General features: G+C 49.0%; 1 protein-coding gene across 2 annotated transcripts in view; it reads right to left on the minus strand.

Moving 5' to 3' along the window:
* Positions 1–27,263, minus strand: part of PIK3C2B (phosphatidylinositol-4-phosphate 3-kinase catalytic subunit type 2 beta) — a 497,568-nt gene that overhangs the window by 392,439 nt on the left and 77,866 nt on the right. For both annotated transcript variants that reach the window (XM_069633113.1, XM_069633114.1), the window contains exon 2: positions 472–1,515. In XM_069633113.1, coding sequence (XP_069489214.1) covers positions 472–1,416 — 945 coding nt within the window. In that variant the 5' untranslated portion in view covers positions 1,417–1,515. The remainder of the gene's footprint in view (positions 1–471; positions 1,516–27,263) is intronic.

Below are 27,263 nucleotides of genomic sequence, written 5' to 3' on the forward strand. Positions count from 1 at the left end.
CCTCAAGACAACGGTTACCCTGAAAACGCAATCAACGTCCTCAAGATCCCACCTCAATTCTCATGGTTCACCCAAAGAAAGGTATCCATCATATAAGCAAATATAACTTGAAGAGTGTTGATGTATTCTCTCATCTCTGGTAACCACAATCTTAGCATATGTGTGTGTTAAACGTTCATCTCACAAAAAGTTGGTCTACAAAAAAGTGGGACTGACATAGTTAAGGTACAGACACTAACTGTATACCACTAAAAATGCAACCATAAACCTCAGCAGTAGAAACACTCACTCCATACCACTACTGATCCAACCTTGACACTCACTTCAACTATCCCTAAATCATGGGTAGTGTTATGTTTGGAGTAGCATGGAAGGAGTGTTTATCCTTCTGAGTGACAGTAATTTCTGTTGCAGCCATCACAAGGGGACCCAAGTGGCCTGCAGGATTCAAAGGAAGTAAGAACCACTTACCGGATCCACCGATACCCTGCGGTTCTTGCTTGGAACGACATTTTTCTGGTTGGCGGACCTGGGGGTGTATGTGCGAGGGGGCACCTGCGGGGGAAGCGTCTTACTCCGGGCCACTGGCTTCCCAGAGGTCTCCTTCTCAAAGATGATCTTGCCATCCTTCCAGCTACGAGTGGCCTGCTTGAGCAGCTCGGCATCATACGTGGACTTCAGGTTCAGCCGCATGATGGCATCGTTAATGCCATCGTAGTTTACGGGCAGGAGGTCTTCCTCTTCAGAGATCCGGCGGTCCAGAAGCTTTCCAGTGGATCCATTGAATTCCGAACTGTACACGTTGATGTCCTTGGACTGCGAGCCCTTGTAGGGTGTTGGGGAGCTTCTACGGGGAGGCGGGGATAACTTAATTTCCGAAGAACTCAACATGGAGGTACGAGGGGGCAGCGGAGGAGGAGTCAGTTTTTTGGGCGAGTCCTTCTCCAGAAAGAAGGACCCGTCCACTGGAGCACTTTTCTCGCCACTGATGAACTTCTCCCCTGGTCCATCAAAAATGTACATGTAGTCATTTGGTGGCTCCTTGACCCAGGACTGTGGGGGAGGATCCGACAGCCGCGATGACGTACTGCCCACCTTGCCAAGGAGACCAGAGTCCTCCAACATGGAGTTATAGTTGAGGGTTGGATCGGAGCCAGAGAGACCCCGGGTGATTTTCATGCCCTTGCAATTGGTCTTCACAGGGTTATACTCCAGCACGGGGTCATCCCAAGAGATGAGTGGTTGTTCTGTATTCTGCTTACCCCTGCCCTCCTCGTGGTGGCCCTTGTCCTGGCGGAGCCGCGACAGGGCATCGTACTCCATCTGCAGAGCTTCTGCCAAGACCAGCTCCTTGCGACTGATGCCCAGGGACTCCAACGATTGCCATTGTTCCCCACTGCCCTGGGTGGCGGACATCTCGCGCCAGGGTGGGGGCAATGCCCGGCAAGGTGCTGGCTACTGCCTGCCAAGGTCAGGGTTTAGGAGTAACAGTAGCATCGTGATAGGCAGGTTCTCCTGTGAGAGGAAAAGAGACAGTCGTTAACAGGCAAGTACAGCAACAGGCATGTTCTCCAAACTGAGGACGCAATACAATAGTCAATAGGCAGCCAATGAAATAGACACTTTCCACAAGCCAGGCCTTTAATGCATTAGCAGACTCATAAATGGACAGCTAGGGCAACGTGCTTGCCAAAGGAACCAATAGCCCAGTCAGGCTGACTCAGCCCTTCACCATTCCGAGCACTGCAGGCACGTTCGTGATGCTGGGAGCAAGCATACAGGCATGTCCTAGACACTAGGCGCTACATCAAGGATGGGGAACAAAAGGCCTGCTTTGGTTTTAGAACACCTCTAGTGTGGACACCACTGTATGTCCAGTGTGTACGGTCAGCTAGAAAAACGTTCATACAGCACACAAGAAAACGACCTATTCTTCGGCATGCATGAAGCAAACACCGACATAAAGGAGGAGGAAAGGGCGAAGTGAAAGAGAAGGAAAGCCAGCGGGAAAGAAAGCGAAAGAGAACGAAAGAGAAGGAAAGCCAGCGGAAAGAGAAGGAAAGCCAGCGAAAGAGAAGGAAAGCCAGCGGGAAGAGAAGGAAAGCCAGCGGGAAGAGAAGGAAAGCCAGCGGGAAGAGAAGGAAAGCCAGCGGAAAGAGAAGGAAAGCCAGCAGAAAGAGAAGGAAAGCCAGCAGAAAGAGAAGGAAAGCCAGCGGAAAGAGAAGGAAAGCAAGGGAAAGAGAGCAAAAGAAGGAAAGCCAGCGAAAGAGAAGGAAAGCCAGCGGAAAGAGAAGGAAAGCCAGCGGAAAGAGAAGGAAAGCCAGCGGAAAGAGAAGGAAAGCCAGCGGAAAGAGAAGGAAAGCCAAGGGAAAGAGAAGGAAAGCCAAGGGAAAGAGAAGGAAAGCCAGGGGAAAGAGAAGGAAAGCCAGGGGAAAGAGAAGGAAAGCCAAGGGAAAGAGAAGGAAAGCCAAGGGAAAGAGAAGGAAAGCCAAGGGAAAGAGAAGGAAAGCCAAGGGAAAGAGAAGGAAAGCCAGCGGAAAGAGAAGGAAAGCCAAGGGAAAGAGAAGGAAAGCCAAGGGAAAGAGAAGGAAAGCCAAGGGAAAGAGAAGGAAAGCCAAGGGAAAGAGAAGGAAAGCCAAGGGAAAGAGAAGGAAAGCCAAGGGAAAGAGAAGGAAAGCCAGCGGAAGCCAGCGGAAAGAAAAGGAAAGCCAGCGGAAAGAGAAGGCAAGCCAGCGGAAAGAGAAGGCAAGCCAGCGGAAAGAGAAGGCAAGCCAAGGGAAAGAGAAGGCAAGCCAAGGGAAAGAGAAGGAAAGCCAAGGGAAAGAGAAGGAAAGCCAGCGGAAAGAGAAGGAAAGCCAGCGGAAAGAGAAGGAAAGCCAGCGGAAAGAGAAGGAAAGCCAGCGGAAAGAGAAGGAAAGCCAGCGGAAAGAGAAGGAAAGCCTTGAGTCATGGGAAGAGATAACCAACATAATGACTTCACAGAGCGCAGGACACAAACCATGCAAGCAGAAAAGAGGCCGAGAAGAAGGGGAGCAGGAAGAGGCAGAGAAGAAGGGGTGCAGGAAGAGGCCGAGAAGAAGGGGTGCAGGAAGAGGCCGAGAAGAAGGGGTGCAGGAAGAGGCCGAGAAGAAGGGGTGCAGTAAGAGGCCTCGAGACAGGGAAAAAAATAGATTTCTGCAAGCTCCGCCGATTGGCCGGTTGGTCCCTTCAAGAAGACACCGAGGAGCCAATGGGCATTGTTTAGCTGTGCCCGAGCTCCTGTCCCTTCTCTGCTTCCTACCACCCCTCCCTGGAGGGGGCACCTGCTGGCTCTCCAGATTCTATGGAAGTGATGGCCCAGGGCAGGCTCTCCCCTGACAGCAGGCGTGCGCGAGTGAAGGCGACCCCACCTCTCCCTGGCAGCAGGTGTGCAGGGTTCAGCTAATAGAGACACACCCCTGGCAGCAGGTGGGCAGGGCACTGTAGACTCCCTCCCCGGGGGAGAGGGCGCCTGTGCTGTTATCTTGTCTGCCAGTCTCCCACGCCTACCAGCGTGGAGTACCAGCTCTACCCTGCGTCAGCGCTACACATGGTCATGGACTGGGGAATGGGGTGGCACAGCGCAGCGACATTAGAGGGCCAGTCACCGGCCTGGAGAGGATGAGAGGCAGGCTGGCCTGGGTGGCGCCCAGAGATGCAACCATAGGGCCATACCCCACTAGGAGCCTTGCAGGAATTAGGGTGTGGTTCCAGAGGCCGCAGGAGTCAATGTAATGGGAAGCTTTACTGTCACCGAGACCCAAGTCCATATGAGGTAAGTACACCTGGATAGTTCACAGGGAGAAAATAGACATATAGGGACAACCACGGGCCAATCCACACCGAGCCAGCATCCGGCTCTAGCGGTCACCAACCGCCCACTTCTGTAGAAATAAAGTCTCGCGAGCCTTCCAGCAGGATGTGCGAGGCTCGCCCGGCATGGAGCCCCGGCGGTCCTCCTGAGACTTCAGAACTTTTATTAAGTTGCTTCCCTCACACCTTGTATATAGTTTATGGCTGGTAGCACACAGTGCTGTAACTGCCTCACCTGATTGCCATCATCAAGAGAATACAGCCTTAACTCGCCAAGGATCTGAGCATTCACTGGGTGCCACAACAACCCACAAGGGGCCTCTCTACCGGCTTTCCTACAGTCCCCAGACAGGCCCATCATACCATGGCCTCAGTGGGAATATTGATTCGGGAGTCCCGGGCTCCAGAGGCGCAGCACCGGGGTGACCCATGCCCCACTTAGGAGAGCCATAATGCTGGTTGTCCCCCAAACCCCCACTGTGGGATTCATGTTGTGCAATTGGAGGGTAGTTGGTTCCTGGCTACCAGCATTGACGACAGCTGCCAAAATTCCCAGAAGCCAAAATTGGCCCCATCAGCAACACCTGAACAGACTGCCTCCCTGAAGATTCAAAGAGGCATGAAAGCGCTTGGAGAAGAGCAACTGAACTGCAGAAGGTACACAAAGCTGGGAACTAGAGTGCGCGCCTCACCCCCTCTTTTTTCTAGGAACTGTTATTTGAGATGTACTTGGAGGCTGTGGGTGGTGCAGGCTACGCTGCAACAAGGAAGAGAGCAATGCTGTTGAATGCGCTGGGTGTGAAAGGCCAAAGGTTTTTGCAGGTTTGAAGCTCGAAGTGGTGGAATCGGATGAGGATTTGTGTAAAGAGGCAATGAGGAGGATACTAAAGAGGTTCTCTTCCAAGGAAAACATTGTTTTGCACAGGATCAGGTTTTACGGCAGAAAGCAGGAGCCCGCAGAACCAGTGGATGACTATGTGATCCTAATGAGGGAAATGGCAGCGCTATATGCCTTTGAAGAGGCCACGGCAGAGAGAATGTGTGACATTCTGATGGTACACATCAATAGCCGGAAAGACAGACAAGTTCCTACTGGAGAAGGAGCTACAACTGGATAAGGCCATCCAAATAGCCAGGGCAGTAGAGGAAACTTCGTGCAGGCGTAAAGAGTTGTGGGGAAGCCTCCGAGGGCCGGAAGCGTGCAAGTGGCGAGGAACGAAAAGTGCAGTATCAGTGCAGAGTGACGAGACCAGGGGAGAGGCGTCATTAGGGGAGGGGTTCCCCCACCGTCATCAGGGGTGACTGCGGCACGACTCAGAAAAAAACCCTGCGTTGTGTCATCAAGCTCGACGGAAACGGGACACGAGCGATGACGGACTCTGGTTCAGAACTTACCATTCTACCTCTCGATACCTACAAAGACATGGTCAGCAAAAATAGGGCTGAAATGCGCATGAATGAGCACAAGCCCAAAGTTTTCGGAGGCACCACCGTGAATCTGCTAGGATACATCCTTGGTACTGTAGAGTTCAAAGGAAGAGTGATGAAAACCAGAGTATACTTCTCAAAGAAGGGCCCGGCCGTGCTAGGTTGGGACGACCAGGCCAAGATGAAGATCAGATTAGATCTCAGCATGGAGGACCAAGTGTTACAGATGACTGTAGGACGAGCGTCAAGGTCTAGAGAAGAATTTCCAAACTTATTCTCTGACAAACTAGGGAGGATCAAGAACTATGTGCGCAAAATAGTGCTGAAGCGAGGGGTATCTGGTCTTTCCATCTAATGCCATTCCATCACATTTTTTCCATCTAAAAACTTTGCATCTAATGCATATTTTTGGGGGTAAAAGGTTAATTTTTGTTTAGGTGCATTTTAAAGGTTAAAAACGGGAGTTGGGGAGGACCCCCCCCCCCCAAAATAAAAGAAAGAAAAAAATGCATTAGACACAAAGTTTTTAGATGGAAACAATTTGATGGAATGGCATTAGATGGGAAAAACATAAACCGAAGCGAGGTTCTGTCCCGGTGAAGCACAAGGTGAGATAAGTGCCCGCGACAGCAAGGGGAGCGCTACAAGCAAAATTGGAGAGAATGTTGAAAGAGGGGACATTAGAAACCGTCTGATCATCCGAATGGCTGAGCCCGGTAGTCCTAATTAAAAAACAGCACTCTGATGATTTACGGGTCTGCATCGATTTGTGCAGCTTAAATCTAGAAGTAGTGATGGGCAGCTACGCACTCCCCAGCAAAAATAAACTGATTCTATTTACGAAGGAAGCCAAAGTGTTCTCAAAGCTCGATATGAGAGACGCTTATCAATTCAGTCTGCATAAAGAATCAAAGCCTCCGACAGCGTTTACAACCCCGTTTGGAAACCAGTTTACTTGCACGTTGCCCGTCTTTGGCTCCATCAGCGTTCCAGCGCATGAAGGTTTCTCTGTTATGCAACATTGGCAATGTTTCATACTTTCAAAGGCGATATCTTGATGTACCCTGAAGATTCGGCAACGCATGACGAAGGAGTTAGCCAAATTACAAGAAGTAGGAGTGAGATTACATTTCAACAGGTATGTAATAAAAGCTAAGGAAGTGGAATACTTGGGCTACAAGATCTCCAGAGAAGGTATCAGCCCTAAAAGGAACCTGTTGCAGATTATATTGAAGGCGCCGGCACCAGCCAGCAAAGAGGAACTGAGGCCATTCTTCGGCTTGGCGGACCATAACGCAAAATGTTTTGTTAACTTTTCAGAGGCGACCGCGCCCATGAGGGATTTACTGAGGAAAGGCAACAAGTACCGGTGGAGTGAAGAGCATTTGAGAGAGTCAAAGAGTATCATTCACACCCCGTGTTTGCAGCCATTTAATCCCCTGTGGAAAACAGTCAGAACCACAGATGCCAGCTCGTACAGATTAGGGGCTACGCCGACCCAAGAGAAGGGCGACATTGAGCACATCATGGCCTTTGCAGCCAAGGCACTCCCCCCAGCTGAGAGAAACAACTGCACAGTGGATAAGATGTTGACGTGTGCATGGGCGGCAAACTACTTTCTGACATACATGTGGGGCACAACATTTCAGTTGATAACGGACCACAATTGATTGGTCCACATGCTCAGTCCAGGAGGGACTAAATCATCCACGCCCTGCTTAGCCTGCATCGCTGCCAAGTTGCAGGAATATACATATGAGATAGTGTACGTCGCAGGTTGGAAGAATGCCCAGGCAGATTGCATGTCCAGGTTGCCCGAACACAGCAACCAACTTCCTCAAGGGGCGAGTGTGTGGTGGCGTTGTTAGGAGATCTCAGAAGCAAGGAAAATCTCAAAATGAGCAATAGGCACTGGAAAGAAGAGACGGCAAATGACACGACCATGAGGCCCGTCACGGAATGGGTCAGAAAAGGGTGGCCGGATGAAAGAGCGATTCCCGAAGGCTTGCGCCCATATTGGAAGGTGGCGTAAGAAATCTTTGAGAGCGAGGGCATGCTAATGAGAGGCAATCAATTTATCACACCAGTTAGTATGAGAAAGGCCATCATGTGCAGGGAACACGCAGGGCATTTAGGTAGTAACATGACGAGGAGACGAGTAAGAGTCCTATTGGGGGCCTGGCATGGATCAGACATAAGGACAGTAATGGAAAGGGGTCACAAGGGCTTCAACAGCAATAAGAGGCTAAAAGTGAGACAAGCTCCATTATACCCCACAGAGATACCAGAGAGTGTGTGGCATAAGCTGTTACTGGACTTCATTGGTGCCTTGGAGCTCATGCTGCCAGAGGACAGACACAGAATTGTTTTAGTGGATTACCTAATGGGTGGAGGTAGAGTTTGTGCCCGACATCACGACAGCTACAGTAGTTAGTAGAAATCTTTCAGGAGTGCCCAAAAAACTGGTCGCAGACAAAGGAGTCCAACTTGTCTCTAGAGAGATGGAAGAAATCTTGAGGGACAACAATATACATCAGGTGAAGGCCGCACTATATCATTCCCAGGCCAGCGGGCTGGTGGAACGAACAAATCGATGTATCAATGGGGCAATGCAACTGGCTGCAGCAGCCGGCATGGACCCTTGCAGTACGGTCAAGGAGGCAGTTGCAGCCCATCGCTGGACTATGAATGCGACCACCAATGTTTGCCCATTTCGATTTTTGAGAGGGCGCAGAGCAGCTTCCTCTCTGGTTCAGTCTTAGCTGTCAAACGACATGGACAAATTGGTCTGGAGGATGAGGGAAGGCAAAACTTGCATGAAACTCTGGAATGACACAAGGAGAGCTGCCCAGGAAGGGAACCTAGTCAAAATAAAGTTGCCACAAAGACCCAGTGACAGGATCCAGGTTCAGCAAGCCCCTCAGAGTGTGAAGTGGACCGGGACAGGAGCAAGTTATGGAACAGCAGGAGGCAGTTGTAAATATAAGTATATTTAATGGATAGTATATATAATAATACAAATAGGTTACAAGGAAGGAAAGAGGAGGGAGACTGCTTGTAGCAACGAGAGCTGGACAGTTATGGTTCAATTGCAGTCCTCTCTTCTAGAACTCTATTGAGACCTGAGTTCTTAGTGTTCTGATTCTGCATACCATGATGTGATCAGGCATGTCCCACAGAGATCAGGCAGCTTCTATCAGAATGGTAATATACTACACATCTCCTTCCCTTTATATAGTCCACAAACTATATACAAAAACTGATGAAACAGAAGTTCCAGCTGGTTCACGTAAACTCCACATAGTCCTCCATCCTTTTCGGCAGACGATAAGATCTGCCAGATCTGGACATGCATCCTCCGTGTCTGGAGGTGATTGGCAAGGAAAATTGAAATTGCTTTCACATTTCTTCTCAACAGCACTACCACATTTACTCTTCACACCACTGCTTAAATTTCTAGAAACTTTAACATTGCTAACTGTACTCTGGTCTACATTTCTCTTTTCTTTCTTGTTAAGATCATTACTTTCACACATCCAAATTCTTTCTACATTCCATATCCTTTTGTCCTCTGTCCTGACAGCATGACGAAAAGCCTCTATAACTCTAATAGGGTTGGACCATTTGCATGGTCCAATTCTTAGAGCAGGAGGAAGTAAAACCTTGACAAACTTACCAACAGCTGTAGACATATCATACTTGTTGCTACGTACTTTCTTATCATAGTTTATCTTGTTTCTCTTTTGCGTTTCCCTAATTTTGTCCTTTGCATTGACCAGATTTCTTCTCTATTTCCTTACTCCCCTTGATAAGCCAAATGGGAGCTAATTTGGTGTTTGCTTTTCTTCCCCTACTATGCTCAAAGGGAGAAAGACCTGTACTGGTGTGTGGAGTAAAACGATGGGCAATTACTTTCTCCCTGACAGCATCCTCCTAATCCATCCCATTAGCCCAAGCCATTCTGATGGTTTCTTTCAAGATTTTATTAAAACGTTCTACTAATCCATTGGTTTGGGGATGGTAAATTGAGCTAGTCTTGTGCTCAATAGCAAATTTTTTACAGAAGTCTGCTACTTCTTTAGATTTAAATTGAGTACCGTTATCGGAAAGAATACTTCCCGGATATCCTTCCCTCTCACATATATTTGATAAAAATTCAACTACGGTTTTACCCGTGATACTAGAGGCAATTAAAATCTCTACCCACCTGGTGAGGAGATCTATGACTACCAAACAATATTTTTGTACACCTTTGCAACATATGGGACCTAAAATATCCATGCTTATATCCCTCCACACACTATTGGGAATGTCAGTCATAACCATTGGTTGTCTGGAACCCACTCACTTTTTTTCATCATCGCAACAAAGGATACATTCCGTAATATATCGCTCAATCTGCAGGTCGCAACCAGGCCACCAATAGTCATTCCTAATTCTTTGTTTGGTCTTCATCACTCCTTGATGACCCTCATGTCCCAATTCTATGATCTTCAAACGCAGATCCGTCGGAGGAATGACTTTATCTCCTCTCATTACAAAATTACCGTGAACATGCAGTTCATCTGCAACAGACCAAAAAGCACTCAAGTCGGCCTCTTCAAATTTAGATTTCTTCATAAAATCATGGCTTTGAATTAATTCTTTCAATTTCTTGATGTTATTATCATTTGGTTCAGCGTGATCCCAAACATCCTTAGAGATGGAAGAAGTTTCCACACAAAAGACAACTTCCATGTCTTCATCTTCATCGACAATCTCGGAAATGTTAGTTAAGCGAGATAAGCAATCAGCAGACACATTCCTAATTCCTGGAACATATATCACAGTGTAGTTGAACTCTTGCAACATCATGAACCATCTTCTCATCCTGTTGGATACTTTATTAAGTCCTTTCGACATGAACACTTGAGTTAAGGGCTTATGATCAGTTCGAAACTCAACTTGGTTTCCCCATATAAAGCTTCTAAACTTGTCAGCTGCCCACTTAATAGCTAAAGCTTCCTTCTCTATAGTGGCATATGAAATCTCTGCTCCCTTAAGCAATCTCGATGCAAAAGCAATTATTGCTTCCTGACCATCCTTCTCTTGAGACAACACAGCTCCCAAGCCTATGTTGCTGGCATCCGTAGTGATGATAATCTTGTCATCCGTACAAAAATTCTTTAATGCAGGAGCAGAATTTATCGCATTTTTTATAAAATTGAATTCATTTTCACATTCCACATTCCATTCAAACAACTTTCTCTTGAGCGCCTCTCGTAATGGAACGGTGTGGATGGCAAAATCCTTGACAAATTTTGAGTAATATTCAGCCATACCAATAAATGTACGAATCTCATCTTTGTTACTCGGGCTCGGCATTCTCACAATGGTGTTGACCAATTGTGGTTTTGGAAAAATTCCTTCCGCTGTAATTTTATGTCCCAAATATTCGATTTCAGTGCAATTTATCTTACATTTGTCCTTGCTTAAAGTCATGCCTGCATCACATAATTTTTGACATACATGTAATAACCTCTTGTCATGTAGTTCTTGAGTGACGGCATGAATTAATATATCGTCTTGAAAACAAATCACTCCTTCAGTATTCTTGAACATACTATACATAACCTTCTGGAAGACTGATGCTGCCGACACTAATCCGAAAGGCATTCTTTTAAATTGATACAAACCATCAGGAGTTATGAAAGCAGTAAGTTTCCTTGAACTTCTGTGAAGTTTAATCTGATGGTAAGCAGATGATAGGTCTAACGTTGAAAATATTTAAGAGGGTCCAATAGTAGAAACAATTTCTTGTATATTTGGTAGAGGATGGCGATCAGGTATGACACATTTGTTCAATTCACGCAAGTCAACACAAATTCTAAGTTTTCCTGATTTTTTTCTTATAACAACAAGTGGAGAGACCCATTCGCTGGCATCAATACTTTCTATGATTCCATCTTCTTCCATTTTCCTTATTTCCTTACTGACTTCTTCTCGTACAGCTAAAGGAATGCTTCTTAATCTTTGGGCTATAGGTTTTTGGTCTGGTTTGAGTAATATCTGATGGGTATAACCTTGAAGACATCCTATCTTATCTCGGAAAACCTATTGCACACCAGCTTTACGTATAACATCACTGCCATTAATCAATTCAGAATTGCCATTACTTATAGACATTATAGTGGAATCCACTTTCACTCGTAATTTGCTCTGGTGAGTCCAGCTGAGTAGAGCAGTTTTCCCTTCACCAGTGATGTATATCTTGCCTTTGGCAGTTCTGTTCTTAAATTTCAACTTTCCCCAATGCCACCCGATGACATTGATCTTCACACCTCCATAGGCTCTTGGATTAATATCCGTCTCATGTAGATACTCATGTTTATTCTTGTTCCAAAATTGTCTTGGTAGGAGCGTATATTTTGCACCAGTATCAATCATCATACATACTTCATTGCCATCAATGGACACCATAGCTCTGGGACTTTCCAACACCTCCTCATCATCATCATCAGTTATGGTACATACGCAATCCTCTTGAACTTCCTTCGCACTGCGATCACTATCAGAATTGTCTCCTATCCAGTTCATGGCATTATCACGTGATCTGCAACATTTAGAGAAGTGACCTTTCCCTTTGCACTTGTTGCAAATGATCTTCAATGCTGGACAATCTGGGTCATCAGCCCAATGATTCACGTTGCCACATCTGTAACACCTTCCTTGGCGCTTTTTTCCCAATTTCCTTAATTGATTCTCTGGACTGTTTTTCTTAGAAACTTCGTATGATGAACCTTTTTGACCATATTTGCTTGACCTTTTGTCCGTTCTCAACAAATTCTATTGTTTAGTGACAGATCTCCTCTTAATGGTATTATCATTGATCATGGAAATTGACTCCTCGTCAGGTGCATCATGCATTTTACTATTGCTGCTTCCTATTTTTACTTGTTTCATCTTACTCTCCAATTCTTTAACACACTCTTCCGTGTGTTCTACTTCTTTTGCCACTCGGAGAACAGTGTCAAGGGAAGGATCACTTTCCGACCACAATCTTTCCCTCACTTTGCTACTGCGACACTAACATAAACTGGTCTCTGAGTCTCTCATCCAGTTGCTCATTGAAATTGCATGACTTTGCTAATTTCCTTAATGCAGTGACAAACTTTTCCACGCTTTCTCCCTCCTCCTGTGTGCGTTTGCCGAACTTGTAACGTTCCAAAATTATGCTCATCTTCTTCTCAAAGTGTTTGTCAATTTTTTTTACAGCTCGCTGGTATTCATTTAGATCCACACTCTCCTCTTCTGGTAATTCTGGAAGTGTTTCATATTTTTCTTGTCCAACAGGACCTAAACAGTGCAAGAGTAATGACTTCCTCTTCTCTGCACTACAATTGGGACCACAAATCACCCCTGCATAATGTTCAAAGGACTTTATCCACCTCTTCCAAGGCAAAGCAGGTTCATCAGTGCTAGGCATAAAGAAAGCAGGTGGAGGCACACTGCTAAATGCCATGACAATTTGTGTTTATTAGAACACAGACTGTGTATGTATGATTCAGTTAAGGCCCCGTAAAGTGTAAAACTGCGCAAGTCCAAGTTCTGCCTGAATACTGTGTATAGGTCACAGTAATGTCCGGGAAGCGTGATGTGCACAGCGCTTTCCTACAGAAACGTTACAATTATGTGTGTCTTTAATTTTGATTAAGCAAATATGTTAAATACATCTTTTATCAGTAGAGAAATGGATTCTTAATATAAATCAGGAGGTGAGCGTTCAACTTGTATAGTGGTTAACAAAGTATTCCATGAAATTGCGATGAAAGCAAAACAGGTAACTCTGCCTTCGATGATGTGCTGTCTCTTCAGCGCTTTCAACGTGTGTATGAAACGCAGGCTTGCGTTGGAAGAAAAACGGCGTACTGTGCCTTTAAAGGTGCCTTCCTTCTTCAGCGCATTCAACGCATGCGCGAAGTCCAATTAGAAGTGTAAACGGAAGAAGCCGAAAGGAAGGGCTAAGACGGCTTAGTGATGTGTAGCACGGCCCAGCAACAGCAATCGAATTTCACACATGCCGCATATGGAGCGAATGAAACGCGGCACTGGCGTGAAATATTTGAGACGAAATGGGAAACGTTACCTTCAGGAACTAGAAGACGGGGCCACTACTACGCCCGGGCATGAGCGGAGCGGCTCCGTACACAATGATGAGGCAATAGTTCAATTGGAGCCATCCTCGTCGCCAAATGAAGTGGACCGGGACAGGAGTAAGTTATGGAACAGCAGGAGGCAGTTGTAAATATAAGTATATTTAATGGATAGTATATATAATAATACAAATAGGTTACAAGGAAGGAAAGAGGAGGGAGACTGCTTGTAGCAACGAGAGCTGGACAGTTATGGTTCAATTGCAGTCCTCTCTTCTAGAACTCTATTGAGACCTGAGTTCTTAGTGTTCTGATTCTGCATACCATGATGTGATCAGGCATGTCCCACAGAGATCAGGCAGCTTCTATCAGAATGGTAATATACTACAGAGTGTGGCAAAGGAGGGTCTAACCAGGTCTGGCCACAAGATGGAAGACTAGGAAACTGTGGGTGACAAATCGATCAATGGCATGCCGGAACCCGCCTGCGGGGAGATGTCGGAGAGCTCAACGGAGCAAGAAGTGTCACGTCAGGCTGAATGTGAGCTGGAAGAGGAATCGAGCGAGATGGCCGAGAGGGTGCAGCAAAGTGAGGGGGGCAGGGAAACACACCCCCAACGAGAGTGGAGAAGACCAGCACGCTTTGCAGATTTTGTCCTGGAGTAGCACCAAGCTGCTCAACAAAAGGAGGTATTGTAGAGATGAAGTCTCCGAGACCTCGGACGCCCGAAGTCTCGCGAGACTTCCAGCGGGATGTGCGAGGCTCGCCCGGCAAGCACCATTCTGAGCATGGGGTCTGCACGGATGAGACCACAGCCCCGGCGGTCCTCCTGAGACTTCAGTACTTTTATTAAGTTGCTTCCCTCACACCTTGTATATAGTTTATGGCTGGTAACACACAGTGTGTGACTGTTACCTCATTGCCATCATGAGTATAAGACCTTATCAACTCAGCCAGGCTCTGAGCATTCATCGGGAGCCGCAACTCCCTCAGATCACACACACACACACACACGCGCGCATTCCATGACAACCTTACACTCCAACGTCAGAGGCCTAGCATCAGATGACAGCAGTGTTTCCACCAGTAGCTTGAGGCATAAACAGTGCCTGCGTTCCTAGCCACCAGATTGGCTGGCTCCCTCCGCCTGGGTGCTAATCACATTTCGTGAGTGTATACGATAAACTGACCAAATACCACATTTGTTTGGGGAAATGCATTGGAAATTGGGGCATTTGAAAGCACATTGCGCAGGTAAAATTGGGTAAAAATCACAGCTTTACAGTACACCAAGTTATTAAAGTATCCCTCAATGGCCCAGAAAACCATCGCACAGAGTACTGTCCTGTGGGCCAGTCTGAGTCTCTCCACCCGGCTAGAGAGAGCACTGTGCTGAACTAGCTAGAGGCCCTCTTATGCAGAGAGAGGAAGGAAGAGAAGCGAAAGAGCAGAAATAAAAGAGGGAAAGTAAAAAAGAGGAGTCAGAGAAAAGAGGGCGGCATAGCGCGGCTGAGAGAGGGGAGGGAGTAAGTGGGAGTGCTATGATTTGTATGGTTTAAAGCATAATTAGAGTCGCGGGGAGGGGGGAGGTCATCGTCCAGCTGGGAACCACTGTGGATTTGGAGTCATGAAGTGTCGACGGGTGTGTTCTGCAGGAATGTTGCCACCACACTGGGGGCACATTGTAGATACAGGGGGCAGGGAATATGATGCGATTAGGCTCGACAGGCTATCAGGTCTTCTGGGAAACCTGCAAGGTAGGTAGCACAGGACCAGGTGCAAGGACCCAAGGACCAGGGACAGGGGCATAGGGCCTCCAATTGCTTACTTTTTTACTTTTTGTTAATTATCAGTCTTTGTGCACACGAATAAATGTAACGAATCTGCAGAACCGTCAACCAATCAGTGGCGAGCACACAAAATGCATTTCTAATGATCCCTTCCGGTCTATGTTATAATCAGCAGTGCTGGTCATTGGGCCGGCTCTCGGTGGATCCGAGATCCGGCACCAGATGTGTAACCGGATCTCGGGATCCGGCCAGAGTCAGCCGCCCAAGCCCATGAACCGCGCAGGAAAAAAGAAAAAAAAAACATCTGCGACGGCAGCATTGTCGTTTACCGCGGCTTTGGCACTGATGTGTAATGCACAATGCTCACTACATGTACAACTGAAAGGAGTCAGTTGTACATGTAGCGAGCATTGTGCTTTACACACCAGTGCCATGAAAGGAGTCGGTTGTACATGTAGCGAGCTTCTCCCCTTGGGGAGAGGGTGTTGATCTTTGCATTTATTTTGTATAGGCTTGCCTGGCAGGGGACAGCGCCTCGCCTATTCAGCCTTAATGGTGGTGCTGCCCCTCGCCAGCTGGGGAGGGGCAGCGTCACCATTAAGGCTGAAAGGGTGAGGCCACTGGAAGCAGAGGCCTTTTTCCTAAAGACTGAAACTCCCGCGAATCCGCGGGAGCTTCAGTATTTAGAAAGCAAGGCCTCTGCTTCCAGCGGCCTCACGTTTTCTCCATAATGGTGGCGCCGGCCCACATGCATCACTTGATTAAAGGGATGCCTTGCAAGTGCGACGCCACCATTATGGCTGAAAAGCATTTTCTTCTGGAGCCTGAAGCTTTCGCACACGAGCGAGAGCTTCAGGCTTCAGAAAAAAATCCTTTTCGTGTAGTGGCCGGGGCTCGCAGGGGAGATTAAATCGAAATTTCGGAGCCTGCTGGGGCTGAGCCCCGGCAGGCCCCGTCCCACTTAAAGCCCTGGCCGGCGGTAAAAGGCAATGTTGCCTTTGTGGGCGCTTTTTTTCCTTTCTTTTTTGAAGTATTTATCTGACCGGATGGCCAATACCAACCCCGCCCCCTCTAGACCACACCCCATCTGCCCCCCCCCCACTCCTCCCCACCCCGGCACTTGTGGGATCCCCCACCACATGTTTTCCATTTCCACCACCGGTAATCAATAAGTACATAACACACTGGGCTTGCTGCTCATTTCATCTTTCACAAAACTCTGCCCCACTGCACAGACACCCATAGGGAATCATGTGGACCACACTGCACCCAACTCTCACTTCCAAAACACCTTCCGTCTTGAGCCCTTCGCTCAGCCACCTCAAACTCGGAGGGTCAGACACTTCTGCAGGCAGAGAGTGGGGAGTAGGTCTCTCTCCTCTGCAGGTGCCTCCCTCTGGAATGGCCTTCCTGGCCCTCTTAAACTTCGGCCGGACCACCTGAAGATCTGAAAGTGGCCCAAGACCTTCCTCTTCACTTCTGCTTTCTCCCGATCTCTCCCCTGCTGACCTGCCTGACTGCTGCGCTGACAGGTTGCTTGGTTAGCCTCAGAGTCTCACTGGGTCCAGGCTCCTTCATGACCAGTCGGCCCTGCACTGCCTCGGGGCCTACGGAGCACTTCAGGGCAGTAACTGTAACCCTACAGTCCCCTGCCACCTTGCACTTACCCAGAGCCGCGCTGCCGTGGCTGCACTTACTCAGAGCAATGCTGCCCTGATTGCACCCCCAACCCCCTTCCCTGGCACTTCCCCGTTATCTCCCCCCCTGCACTTTGCATTCACACTTGTACTATCTGAGCTGCAAAGCCACTAAGATCGTTTGTTGTGTCCCCCCTCTGTCTTCCCTCCCTTGTCTTGCCTAGAAACACGTGTGTACAGGCATGTTATAAATGACTATCATATATCATATCATGCACACATAGAAGTGCCAGTGTCCTCCTAACAGCTGAGAATCTTCCAAAGATGCAAGTGTAAGGAACAGGACATGCAGATCTACTGTTACAGGTAATTCACTTTCCATCTCGAGGCTTAGTAATTCTAGGCGCGCGGAAGTACTTAGTTAATAGGCAAAAGGAGCAAACCCTATATTCATTTTGTTCACAAATCACTTTTTTAAATTTAATTTCTTACAATGTTTCAAATACAAACAAACTACTCGATTCCATCCCTTTTCTACAGTCTCTCAGACCCTCCTCATTGGTTGTGTTCTTTCCCCTCTTTGTTGTCGGCAGTTGGTCCAAATCACTTTCCGTTAGCAATACAGGATGACACGCTAGCACATACATTGCCTTCTGGGACTTGTAGTTTTCTTTTCCCATTAAAGCTGGACACTACGAACCGCAATTGCGATGCTTGTCTATAAATGTTGTTTTGGACTAGATACACTCGACTTGAGACAGCAGCAATTACTTGTAGGTGCAACTATACACAGGCCCTCACAACTTAACTCAACAAGTCTTTAAAAAAGAAAAAAAGGTACGTGACTTTAAGGCTGGAAAGTTTTTAATATGGTCTGGATAGAAGATAAAGAGGAGAAGTGGCGATAGGGTGGACTGCCAAAGTATTCTAGAGTGGACTACTCCCGCGTCCATAGGACTACAAGTAGATGGCAGTGGTGGTGCTGTGGGGCGAGAGCTGTGCCCTGCCTTCCGTACAGTGTGTGCGAGTCCAGATTTCACTTTGCTATTATGAGGATAACTTTCCATGCTAGAGGCCACTTTGAAAGCCACAACCTGTGAGGGCTGCAATTATGGAATTGGTTTTGCAGATGGACAGGTTTGTTTTGACAAGGGTTGTCCAAGGCGTCATGCCAACAGCATGTGGTTGCTCGGGCTGGTACTGGGGCCAGGGTAGACACAGACTGGAAGCACATCTCGCATGCCAACTCCACCCTGAGCAGCAGTCACCCAGGCTGTCAAATGGTACTCATAAGGCACTCAACTCTGCAGATAAGGGGTGTATCGGCTACTTTTTCTCCCAAGAAATTGGCAAATACTCCCAAAAAATAAAAATAGGGATTAGGAATACTCCCAACTATAAATAGGAAAAAGACATGCAGAATCATGCGCCTCTGCTTTCGCCCTCACAGCTCCATGGATGAATTACCTTCAAAACAATGTGCATAACACCCAGCTATCCACGGCCTAGCAACGGAATTCATACAAAAGAAAAACACCATTTACCAGCCGACTAGAACACTCCCATCCCGTGACGACATCCACCTGGAACCTAAAGCATACACGACGGAAAAAACTCAGTGGTTCAGCTTTCTACTGGCTAGCCGCTAAACTCTGGAATTCCCTCCCCAGAGAAACACGAACCACGAAGGGCCATCTAAAATTCAGAAAACTCCTAAAAACCTGGCTCTTGAACGCAGAACGGGGCGCAAGAGAATGGGCAACACCCAAGCATCATGGAATGAACCCCCAGCTGGAAAAGACGGGGGACTCAGACAGGCCACAGCAAAGTGCAGGGAAGTAGAGGCCTCTGAGTGGGAGGGAGACCCCAAGCGCAACCGTTCCAGTGATAGGGGCCCTACAGGAAACAAAGGCGAGGGGGGCACCGACCTAATCGAACCACAGATAGAGTGCATCAGTACCAAAGGGGAGTGACTGGCAACCGAACAGATTGACCACAGGGCACAGGGCGCTCAAGGGCACAGGGAAGAGACACCCCCCTCCTCGAGGGATCCGTGGAGACTTTGCATGCTGCACACCGGGATGTGCCAGGGGGTGAAATGATGTGGACATCCATTAGTCTGAACACGGGGCACAGGGGATGGGGGGGGGGGGAGAAGGTACCACCACTAAACAGCCCTGTTAACGACCCACCACACCCCTGCACAGAAAACAGAAGTGGGAATTGAAGCGCCGCACAATGTACGACATTGGAAGGGATATGTCCTGCAGGCAGCCAAGACTGCGGCGGTACTATAAAATATTGCCACTAACCAACCTCCTCCCTCTGCACACACCTCTCAAACTCTGAACTAAACACAACCATACCACTACAGTACAACAAAACCCACGCCCAGCACAACACCGCAAAAACAAAACAAACCACAGACTCGCACAACAGCACATGACGGCTACCGACCTGAAATTCAACAGTCTAAACCGAAAAGAAGCTGCCAACAGCACATCACAGCTCTTTTGCTTTTTTGTCCCGCTCAGTCCTAACTTGACACCCCCCCCCCCCCACACACCTTACCCTCTTGCTTTACAGATCCGCCAGAGCACCAAGGGACCACACAGGTGGTGATAGTGCATGGTATAAAAAAAAACTTTAATTTAAGACGAATGGGGGCACCGTTGCAATGAGCAGAGCCAGCATTGCCCCACCCCTTGACGTGGGCATTCAGCAGTGGCTGCCTGCATGCGGTAGGGGCCTGGGGGTTGCATTGTTCCCACGCTGCAGCCAGCTGTTCGGCGAGGGTGGGGGTAGAACAGAACCCCGGCCAGGGCCCAGGGCTGCAAAGCCAGCACATGGCCCAGGAGGCTGGCCTCACATCAGAGCAGCTGGCCTACCTGGCAGAGGAGGGCGGGAACGGATAGACTTCCAGCTTTATACAAGTCTTCCTCTGCCCCGGGCACCCCTCTGCTCTGCCCAGATTGAGCTAGGACACCTGTGTTGCTTTTGTGCAAGAGAACGTGTGGAGGTATTCGTGCCTAGGCAGCTAAAACGCCACGGCGAGGCGTGGGCGCTCCGTCAAAGAGGACTTTGGAAGGAAGCTCTGCCTTTATACCGTCCGAGGTGGACCTTGCAGCGCCATGCGGTGCAGTGTGCCAGCCTCCCAGGCCCTTCTCAGGCCTGCCACCTGCAATATGCCACCCGCAGGACCTGCGTTCACCGCAAATGACTTGCACAGCGCTCAGTCGCTTTCTAGCTAGCTTGGCACTATATAAAGCGAAGTACGCCTGCAGGTTACATAAGCACAGGTCGCTGGAGCACATGCTTTAACACACTGAGGTGTCACATCGACTTCAAGCACACCCATACAATGTACATAAGAGCAAATGACTTTCACTTCAGGAGGTGCCGCCTTCTCGACTGCTAAAACAACAGCACAACTGGCTGTGCCCACAGCTGGCGCCTTACAAAACTCACACAAAAGCATTCCCTCGAACATGGGTGTAAACAATACACGTGCATAAACCCACAGAGCTACCCAAGAACAGACCCCCAAAGCGTGAAGCTCTAGCACTGAAACACACACTACCAATTGCAAACACACAAAACAAACACGGGCACAAATATTCCTACTGCCAGCCGGAGAGATCCCAAACACTGCCAGGGCGCAGCGTAGACCATGGCTTCAAGGATTCGTGCTGCTACCGAGCTCCTCAAGTGATGAGAGCCAGTATGTGCCACCCCCTCACCACCCATTTACACCGGGGTGCATAAGAGCCCCGCGTCCTATGCCATCAGAAGTGGCTTTATTGTGCAACGTCAGACTGTAGTATGCGGCGCCAGGACGAGGTCTTACTATGCCATGGTGCAGCCGGAGACCGGAACAAGCGCAGTGAAGAGCTGAACAAAGGACACATGGCGTAGCACGGGGTTTGCAATAAAGACTTGGTTCCTGTGGCCAAGAGATTCTGGGTACCAGGCATCATCGCCCAGTAGTCAGGAAGCACCTCTGGCAAAGTAGGGGTTACTACACAGCGTGCCTCAAATCTAGCTTTCACACAGGAGGCAACCCCTATGTCCATCCTGTATGAGCATTGTGGACAAAGCTGTAGGGCCTCCCAAAGCGAGGCAGGGTAACTGCTGGTACCATCCAGCAGGCCCAAGAGAGGGCCAGCTCCCCCCCATCCAGAACTCGCCCCTCTCCACCGTTTAGACAGGAGACAGCAGTCTCCCTCATTCCCTCATCGCAAAGGAAGGGTGAGGCCTTCCACAAAGCAGCAGGGTGCTAAGCACCCAAGGGAAACCAACAGGCAGGCAGGGAGAGCAATAACACCCCCACCTTCCTGGGGGGCAGACAGTTGGTCTGCTGGCCTGTGGGCTGGGTCACAGCCCCCAACAGACACACTTCTTATAAAAGAGCTACCAGCTCCACAGAAAACACAATATGTTTGTAGACCCGGAAGGGGGGGACAAGCAGGCAGGAGGTTCACTGATAACTCAGTGTCCTCCACTTTTCCTCCTTTTCTGCAAAACCCTCCCACCCTAGAAAAGAAGGGAGAAGAACAAAGGAAGAGAGGAACAGGGCACTGTATGGTGACCACAACAAGTCGTGGGACAAGAAAGGCGGCACGGGCCAGAGGGGGCTACCTCTGGACCTGGTGCCCAAAAGTAGATCATATCATAGGGCTATGTGATTATTGTTATTGTTTCCATAACCATATCTGTAACCACAACCATAAAATCCTATGGCTTTTTATTGCCAACACTTGCAACTGTGTGGTCCAACTCACTTATTACAGGGTGGGTGGGTCGGATATGGAACTTGCATGCATATGGGTCCAGCAGTTATGCTTTAGATGGCTTCTAGGAGCGTCCTTGCGCGCCTTAGTACACTTTCCCCAGCACACAGAGGCAATGCATGCTTCCATGGCATCAGCTGGCTGGAGCAGTCAAAGTTATCCCCGGTAGCAGTCTGTGTTCGGCCAACCAGGCTCTCACAAACGGATGTATGCATGCAAGCAAGCAAAACCAGAAGGAAAGATACGATGCAGGGCCCTCTGCAGAAGGCCACCTCTGCGCACACAGACAATCTCAGCCTCCGCAGCCTTAACAGCACTCTCTCCTAGAGGCCCAGTCGGGAAAACACAATGAGCTACACACATTGGCAATTCATAGGCAGGGCCTTCTGCAGTGGGCAAGCATAAAATGGCTGCCCCCGTACCAACATGGTGGCTCTCTGGCATGGGCAGGTTATTTGGCTAGATCGACTAGACGATGGACAAAAAATAATTATACACAAACCACAATAAGGCACAGGGCTGTGAGATTCACAGATGACCCGAAGTAAAATGGCTGCCTCCGTACCAGGGCGCCAAGCACGCGGGTGTTCCGGGGCACCGGCGAAAGGTCATCTGCACTGAAAGCCCCTATACTTTCAATGGGATGTCACCCGCCCCCTCCCCCAGCCTAGGAAAATCAAAAGTCCCCTCCACTATGCGTACCAACATGGCGGCTCTCTCTGTCATTATCATTTGTTATTGCAGCTTTCGCCATAATTCTGGTGCCAACACGCTTTTGTTTAAATGCCCTCCGAGGACCCGGACCCCAAAAATGTGGGAGGTGCCATTATGCATGTGTGCATTTCAGCCATTAAAGTTATGCAAGGTTGGCCAAAACCCAAGTAGTCGCCCATGTCTAAATGGAGTGTGTATGGGCGCAGCAGAGGTAAATTTGTACCTGAGGGGTGGTTGTATTTAAGGAGATAGGTATGTGGGAAGCTACAGTTAGAATTTGTCATTAAAAGTAACTTCATTCTTATAGCAGAGATGATGTGCAATCGTGTTTGTGTTCTATGCGAGTGCGGGGTGCGTGGCGTGAGACCATGCTTTCCGCTAAATTGGGAAGTGTGTACGAGAGGAGAAAAGGGGTTAGCTGAACAAACAACAATGTCCACGTCCTCGGTTGCATTTATGTACAAGGAGCAGTGCTACATTTCACAGGCGATCCAAGTGCTTGATGAGGACATAATAGTATGGAAATAAAAGACACTCCAGGTGAGCGCCTTTTAGTCACCATGGGTCATTGTGTTTGCACCATTAGTGCATTTTTTCCCGAGCAGTGTTGTGGGCTAGATGTGTCCAGCAAAGGACAGAGATATTACACTCTATTAGGGATCTGATGTTTGTACAGTTAGAACCAGAAGCCAAGACACCATGTATTACGATGCCTCCCTGAGCAAGAACCCAAGCGTCGAAAGATTTTCTGGATAAAAATCTCTCCCTCACGAGAGACATCAGAGAAGAGGGGACAGAGTGGAGGCAGGAGGACTTGGAGAGAGCGTGTAGAAAGGTCAAGAGAGTGAGAGGATACAGTGAGAGTGACAGAAAAGAGGCCAAATCAAGCAGGGGGTCTGGTCTGCAAGGCACACTCTCCACACCTCAAGAACCGGTGCTCCAAATAGGATTTGGAAGCGGGAGCATTTTACTCCCTACTTTTTAAAGTTGGGAGTAAAATGATCTTTTATGGGAGTAAAAATGTAAGTCCAATCCCAAATGGGAGTATTTTATAAGCAAGTAAAAAAGCTTTTAACTGGAATAACTAAAATGTTTTTGTAATTATTATTTCTTTGCACCTAGTTATGCATGCACATTAAAAGATACAGGTGTGCGTCTTCCTATCAGACATGAGCAATAGTAGTGTCTTCCTGTCTATCTATGTGCACTACTGCTCCAAACATATCCCTGCAGCTGTGTGGGCACAGGGTTCTACGTGTCCGTTTCCTACTGTTTGTTGGGTGTATTTTGAGGGAGACTAGTTAGAGAAGGCCATGACATCACAGTGCACTTACCTTGATTGTGTACAGAGCGTGAAACATCAGGCATCTACTAGCCGGGGCTAAGGGCGCCTGGGTTAAGGCGACAGACGGAGGGAGAGAGGGAGCTATGATATATTTTATTTGTAACGCACTCATACACAGGTGTTTCAGAGCGTGACTGGGCAAGGGAGGGCAACAGGGGAGAAACAACACAACAAAACAACGATCTTACTAGGCCCAGTGACATTGAGAACGCGCAATTGCATGGGGAAGGAAAAGGGGAAAAGTGCATGGAAGGGGGAGAGTGGAAAGTGCAGAAGCCGAGGAGCGCAGATAAATAAAATAAATAGAAAATGGAGGCAATAAACAGTGGTAGTGCAGCCAGCAAGTGGCAAGTGCTGTGTTTAAGGCAACAGATTGGGTAAGGCTGATAAGTGCAGAAAAAAGGAGGAACAAAAAAGGGGGTGCTGTATGGGTACAGATACAATCCACAGTGCAATGGGTGGCCAGGAGGCCGTATAGGAGGGTGGCAGGGTGAGTAGGTACCTGGGCCCAGGCGACAGAAGGTGGCCAGGTGCACTGAGCCAAGAGAGAGCAGATCAGCAGGGGAGAGGGGGAGCAAAGGCAGAAGCAAAGAGGAAGGTCTTGAGGTGCTTCCGGAACCGGAGATGGTTCTCCTCAAGTTTTAAAGTGGCAGGGAGGCTGTTCCAGAGGGAGGCCCCCAGCCGAAGACAGATCTTCCCCCAGCTTGCCTCTTTGAGAAACGACTGACCCTGAGGGAGTTGGAGGTAGAGGAGCGAAGAGCTCGAGAGGGGAGGTATTTGCGGAGGGATAGCTGAAGGTATTTTGGACCCAGGCCCCAGAAAGCCTTGTGGACAATGCAGAGGCTTTTGAATTTAATCCTTGCATCCACTGGGAGCCAATGGAGAGATTTCAGAGCTGGAGAGATACGATCCCAGGGCTTGAGGCCAAGGACAAGTCTCGCAGTCCTGTTCTGGATACGTTGTAGAGGACGGAGAGTAGAGGCAGGAAGATTTAGAAAGAGGCTGTTACAGTAATCCAAGTGAGAGAGAGACAGAGACAGAGACAGAGACAGAGACAGAGACAGAGATAAGGAGAGGGAGACAGAAACAGAGAAATAAGGAGAGAGAGACAAGAGAGAGCGAAAGAGAGAGAGAGAGGAGAGACAGAGACAGATATTTGTCCATCAATTAGAGGATGGACAAAGCAAAGTATACACAACCCACAAGGCGGCGTCACGTGTCTGCGAGAAGCCCCATCAGCCCTTCATGCAATAAAACACGCAGCAGTGACTCGGAGAAAACGGCGGCCAGTTTGTTTTTCCGGGTGGACGGGAAGCGGGTCAGGCATTTGAATCTCTGAGGGCGCAGTACATTCTGGAGGGTCCCTGTGAGCAGGAACAATTGGGAAGGGAAAGCAGGCAGGGAGGTCAAAAGGCTGATTATTAAGGTGTTTAATTTCATATGAAATCCTTGATAGATTTGGGGGGGTCACTATGCCAGAGCCAGTGGCGGGCGCGAGGCCTCGTGACCCAACTGTATCCTCCTGTAAACCCTCCTCCATGCGGTGTAAGAAGATGGGAGCGGCACCCCGGGAGGAGGGGGCAGAGAGCACGCCCCCCCACCCCACCCCACCAGTGTGTCACTCTCCCTCCAGCTGACGGACACCTGCTCCCTTTGCCTCAGTGCACAGGCCCGAGCCAAATACCAGACAAGTCCGTGGGAATTCACAACATTCACCGAGAGCTGCTGCCCCCCCTCCCGACCCCCACCACGCGCCTGCCCTCTGCCCCAGAGTCTTCCACCCCCTCCCCCATCTTAGCCCGAGCATTCAGAGATGTGCCAGGAGGGGCCCACTGCAGCTCGAGCTGCCAGGCATGGGGAGTGGGGCCTGCTTACACAGGCAGGTACCCCCCCCCCCCCCCCGAAGATGCCTGCCCATGCTCACTGCCACTCTCAAAAGACATCTATATTAAATGCACCAATTCAACCCTGGCAGACAAGATTCGGTGTCCGGCCCCTTTTCCGTTTGGTTCACATCGCTGAGTAAAACGGCTCCAGCTGCTGCAGCTTTTTATATACTTTAAATAGAATTTTCTTAAAACGAAAAAAATTAGAAACGTGTGTTGAACTGGATGCTAAGGGAGTTGGGGATGCCCGCACCGTGCCCTTATCTGGCAAAGTCCTTGGACATTTCCACACAGGGCGAGACTTGCCCACCCCCAAGCCGGCAGATGAGCCGGGTCCAGCAAGCGGGGGGGGTGCTTTAACGGGGCGGGCGGCCAATGGGAGGTGCTCCAACACCCACCAGCCTGACAGGCGATCCATCATTCCCAGATTCACAGATGGGGCGGGGGGGACGGGGGGGACGTGAAGAAGGCAGAAAATGCATGGCTCGGAGGAGGGCACGTGCGACAAAAGAGGCACAGGGCCGCCCAGCTGTGAGCGCGCCTTGGGCCCTGATCAACTACAGGGGCCAGTTTCGGTCGTCTGGCCCCCGGCTGATGCATGCTGGGACATGTAGTCTAGATATCTGAAGCAAAACGCAGGCCTTCCCACCAAGCCAACCTCTGAAGGTAGTCCAGGCCCAAAGCGGGAACACTTAAAATAAATAAACAAATGAACAGCATATGTGCCAAGACAAATGTCTATGTAGGTCCAAGTCGCTGGCCAGTGCGTCGTTCTTCAGCCAGACGCCTACATATGCACGAGCCCCAGAAGCATAGTCCCTGCAAGGTGGCTCTCTGCCAGTGCCATTTCCTGGGAGTATGGGGGGGGGGGTGGGGCGGTGGATCACTCCCGCTCTCCCCATTGCTGCCAACCTAGCAGGGCACCGTTAGCCAGGTATCGATGGCACTGCTGGGGGTGCCGAGTAAGTTGCGTCTAGACCCCCATGAACTGAAATCGTTCAGATGTGCCTCTGCATTTTTTGGGGGGCCATCAGAGTAAGCTAGGATGAATGGAAGTGATGACTGCTTGGCCTAAGGGAAATCCTGCTGGGTGAGTGAAGACCGAATGGGTTTCAGGTTCCCGAGGTCCCACACTGACCAGAAGGGCCGGCAGCATGGGGGTCACTGGGAGCATGGGCCGAGGATCAGGTCTGGGCGGCGAGGGCCATACGAGCCTTTCTGCGGGTGAAGCCAAACAAGGGGGAGAGTTAGTTCTTGTATCAAGATGGTTTCTGGAAGCCCATGGTGAAATGCAGCAGAAGTTTCCGTACCTATTCATTCTGGATCAGAGCACTAACGGCAGCGTCTTCAGAAATGGGTCCGGCACGCTAGGGCGCGATGGCGTTCAGAGTCCTTTCAGTGGTATGTTCAGGCTACCACAGGGGACTTCACCCGTTGGCAACCATTGATAAAGAGGTGTACCTTGGAGTAAGTGCTGGCCCATGAGGGGCCCTAGGAGAACTCACTCTCAGTCACCCGCCAGCCCCATTAAAATATTTTAGGCAAGAGTGTTTTCACCCCAAGAATGTGTGCTCATTAGATTGTTTAGGTGCAGTCATAGTTTATGTAAACAGGGGTGCAGTACACAGAATGCAAGGCCCAATCTTTCTCAGCAGATGGATTTTTGAAAATGCCAGCAAACAAAGGGTTTTGCAGGCAGTAGGCTACTG

The sequence above is a fragment of the Ambystoma mexicanum genome, chromosome 13, assembly GCF_040938575.1.
Source record: "Ambystoma mexicanum isolate Mex_15411 chromosome 13, UKY_AmexF1_1, whole genome shotgun sequence".
Classification (NCBI taxonomy): Eukaryota; Metazoa; Chordata; class Amphibia; order Caudata; family Ambystomatidae; genus Ambystoma; species Ambystoma mexicanum.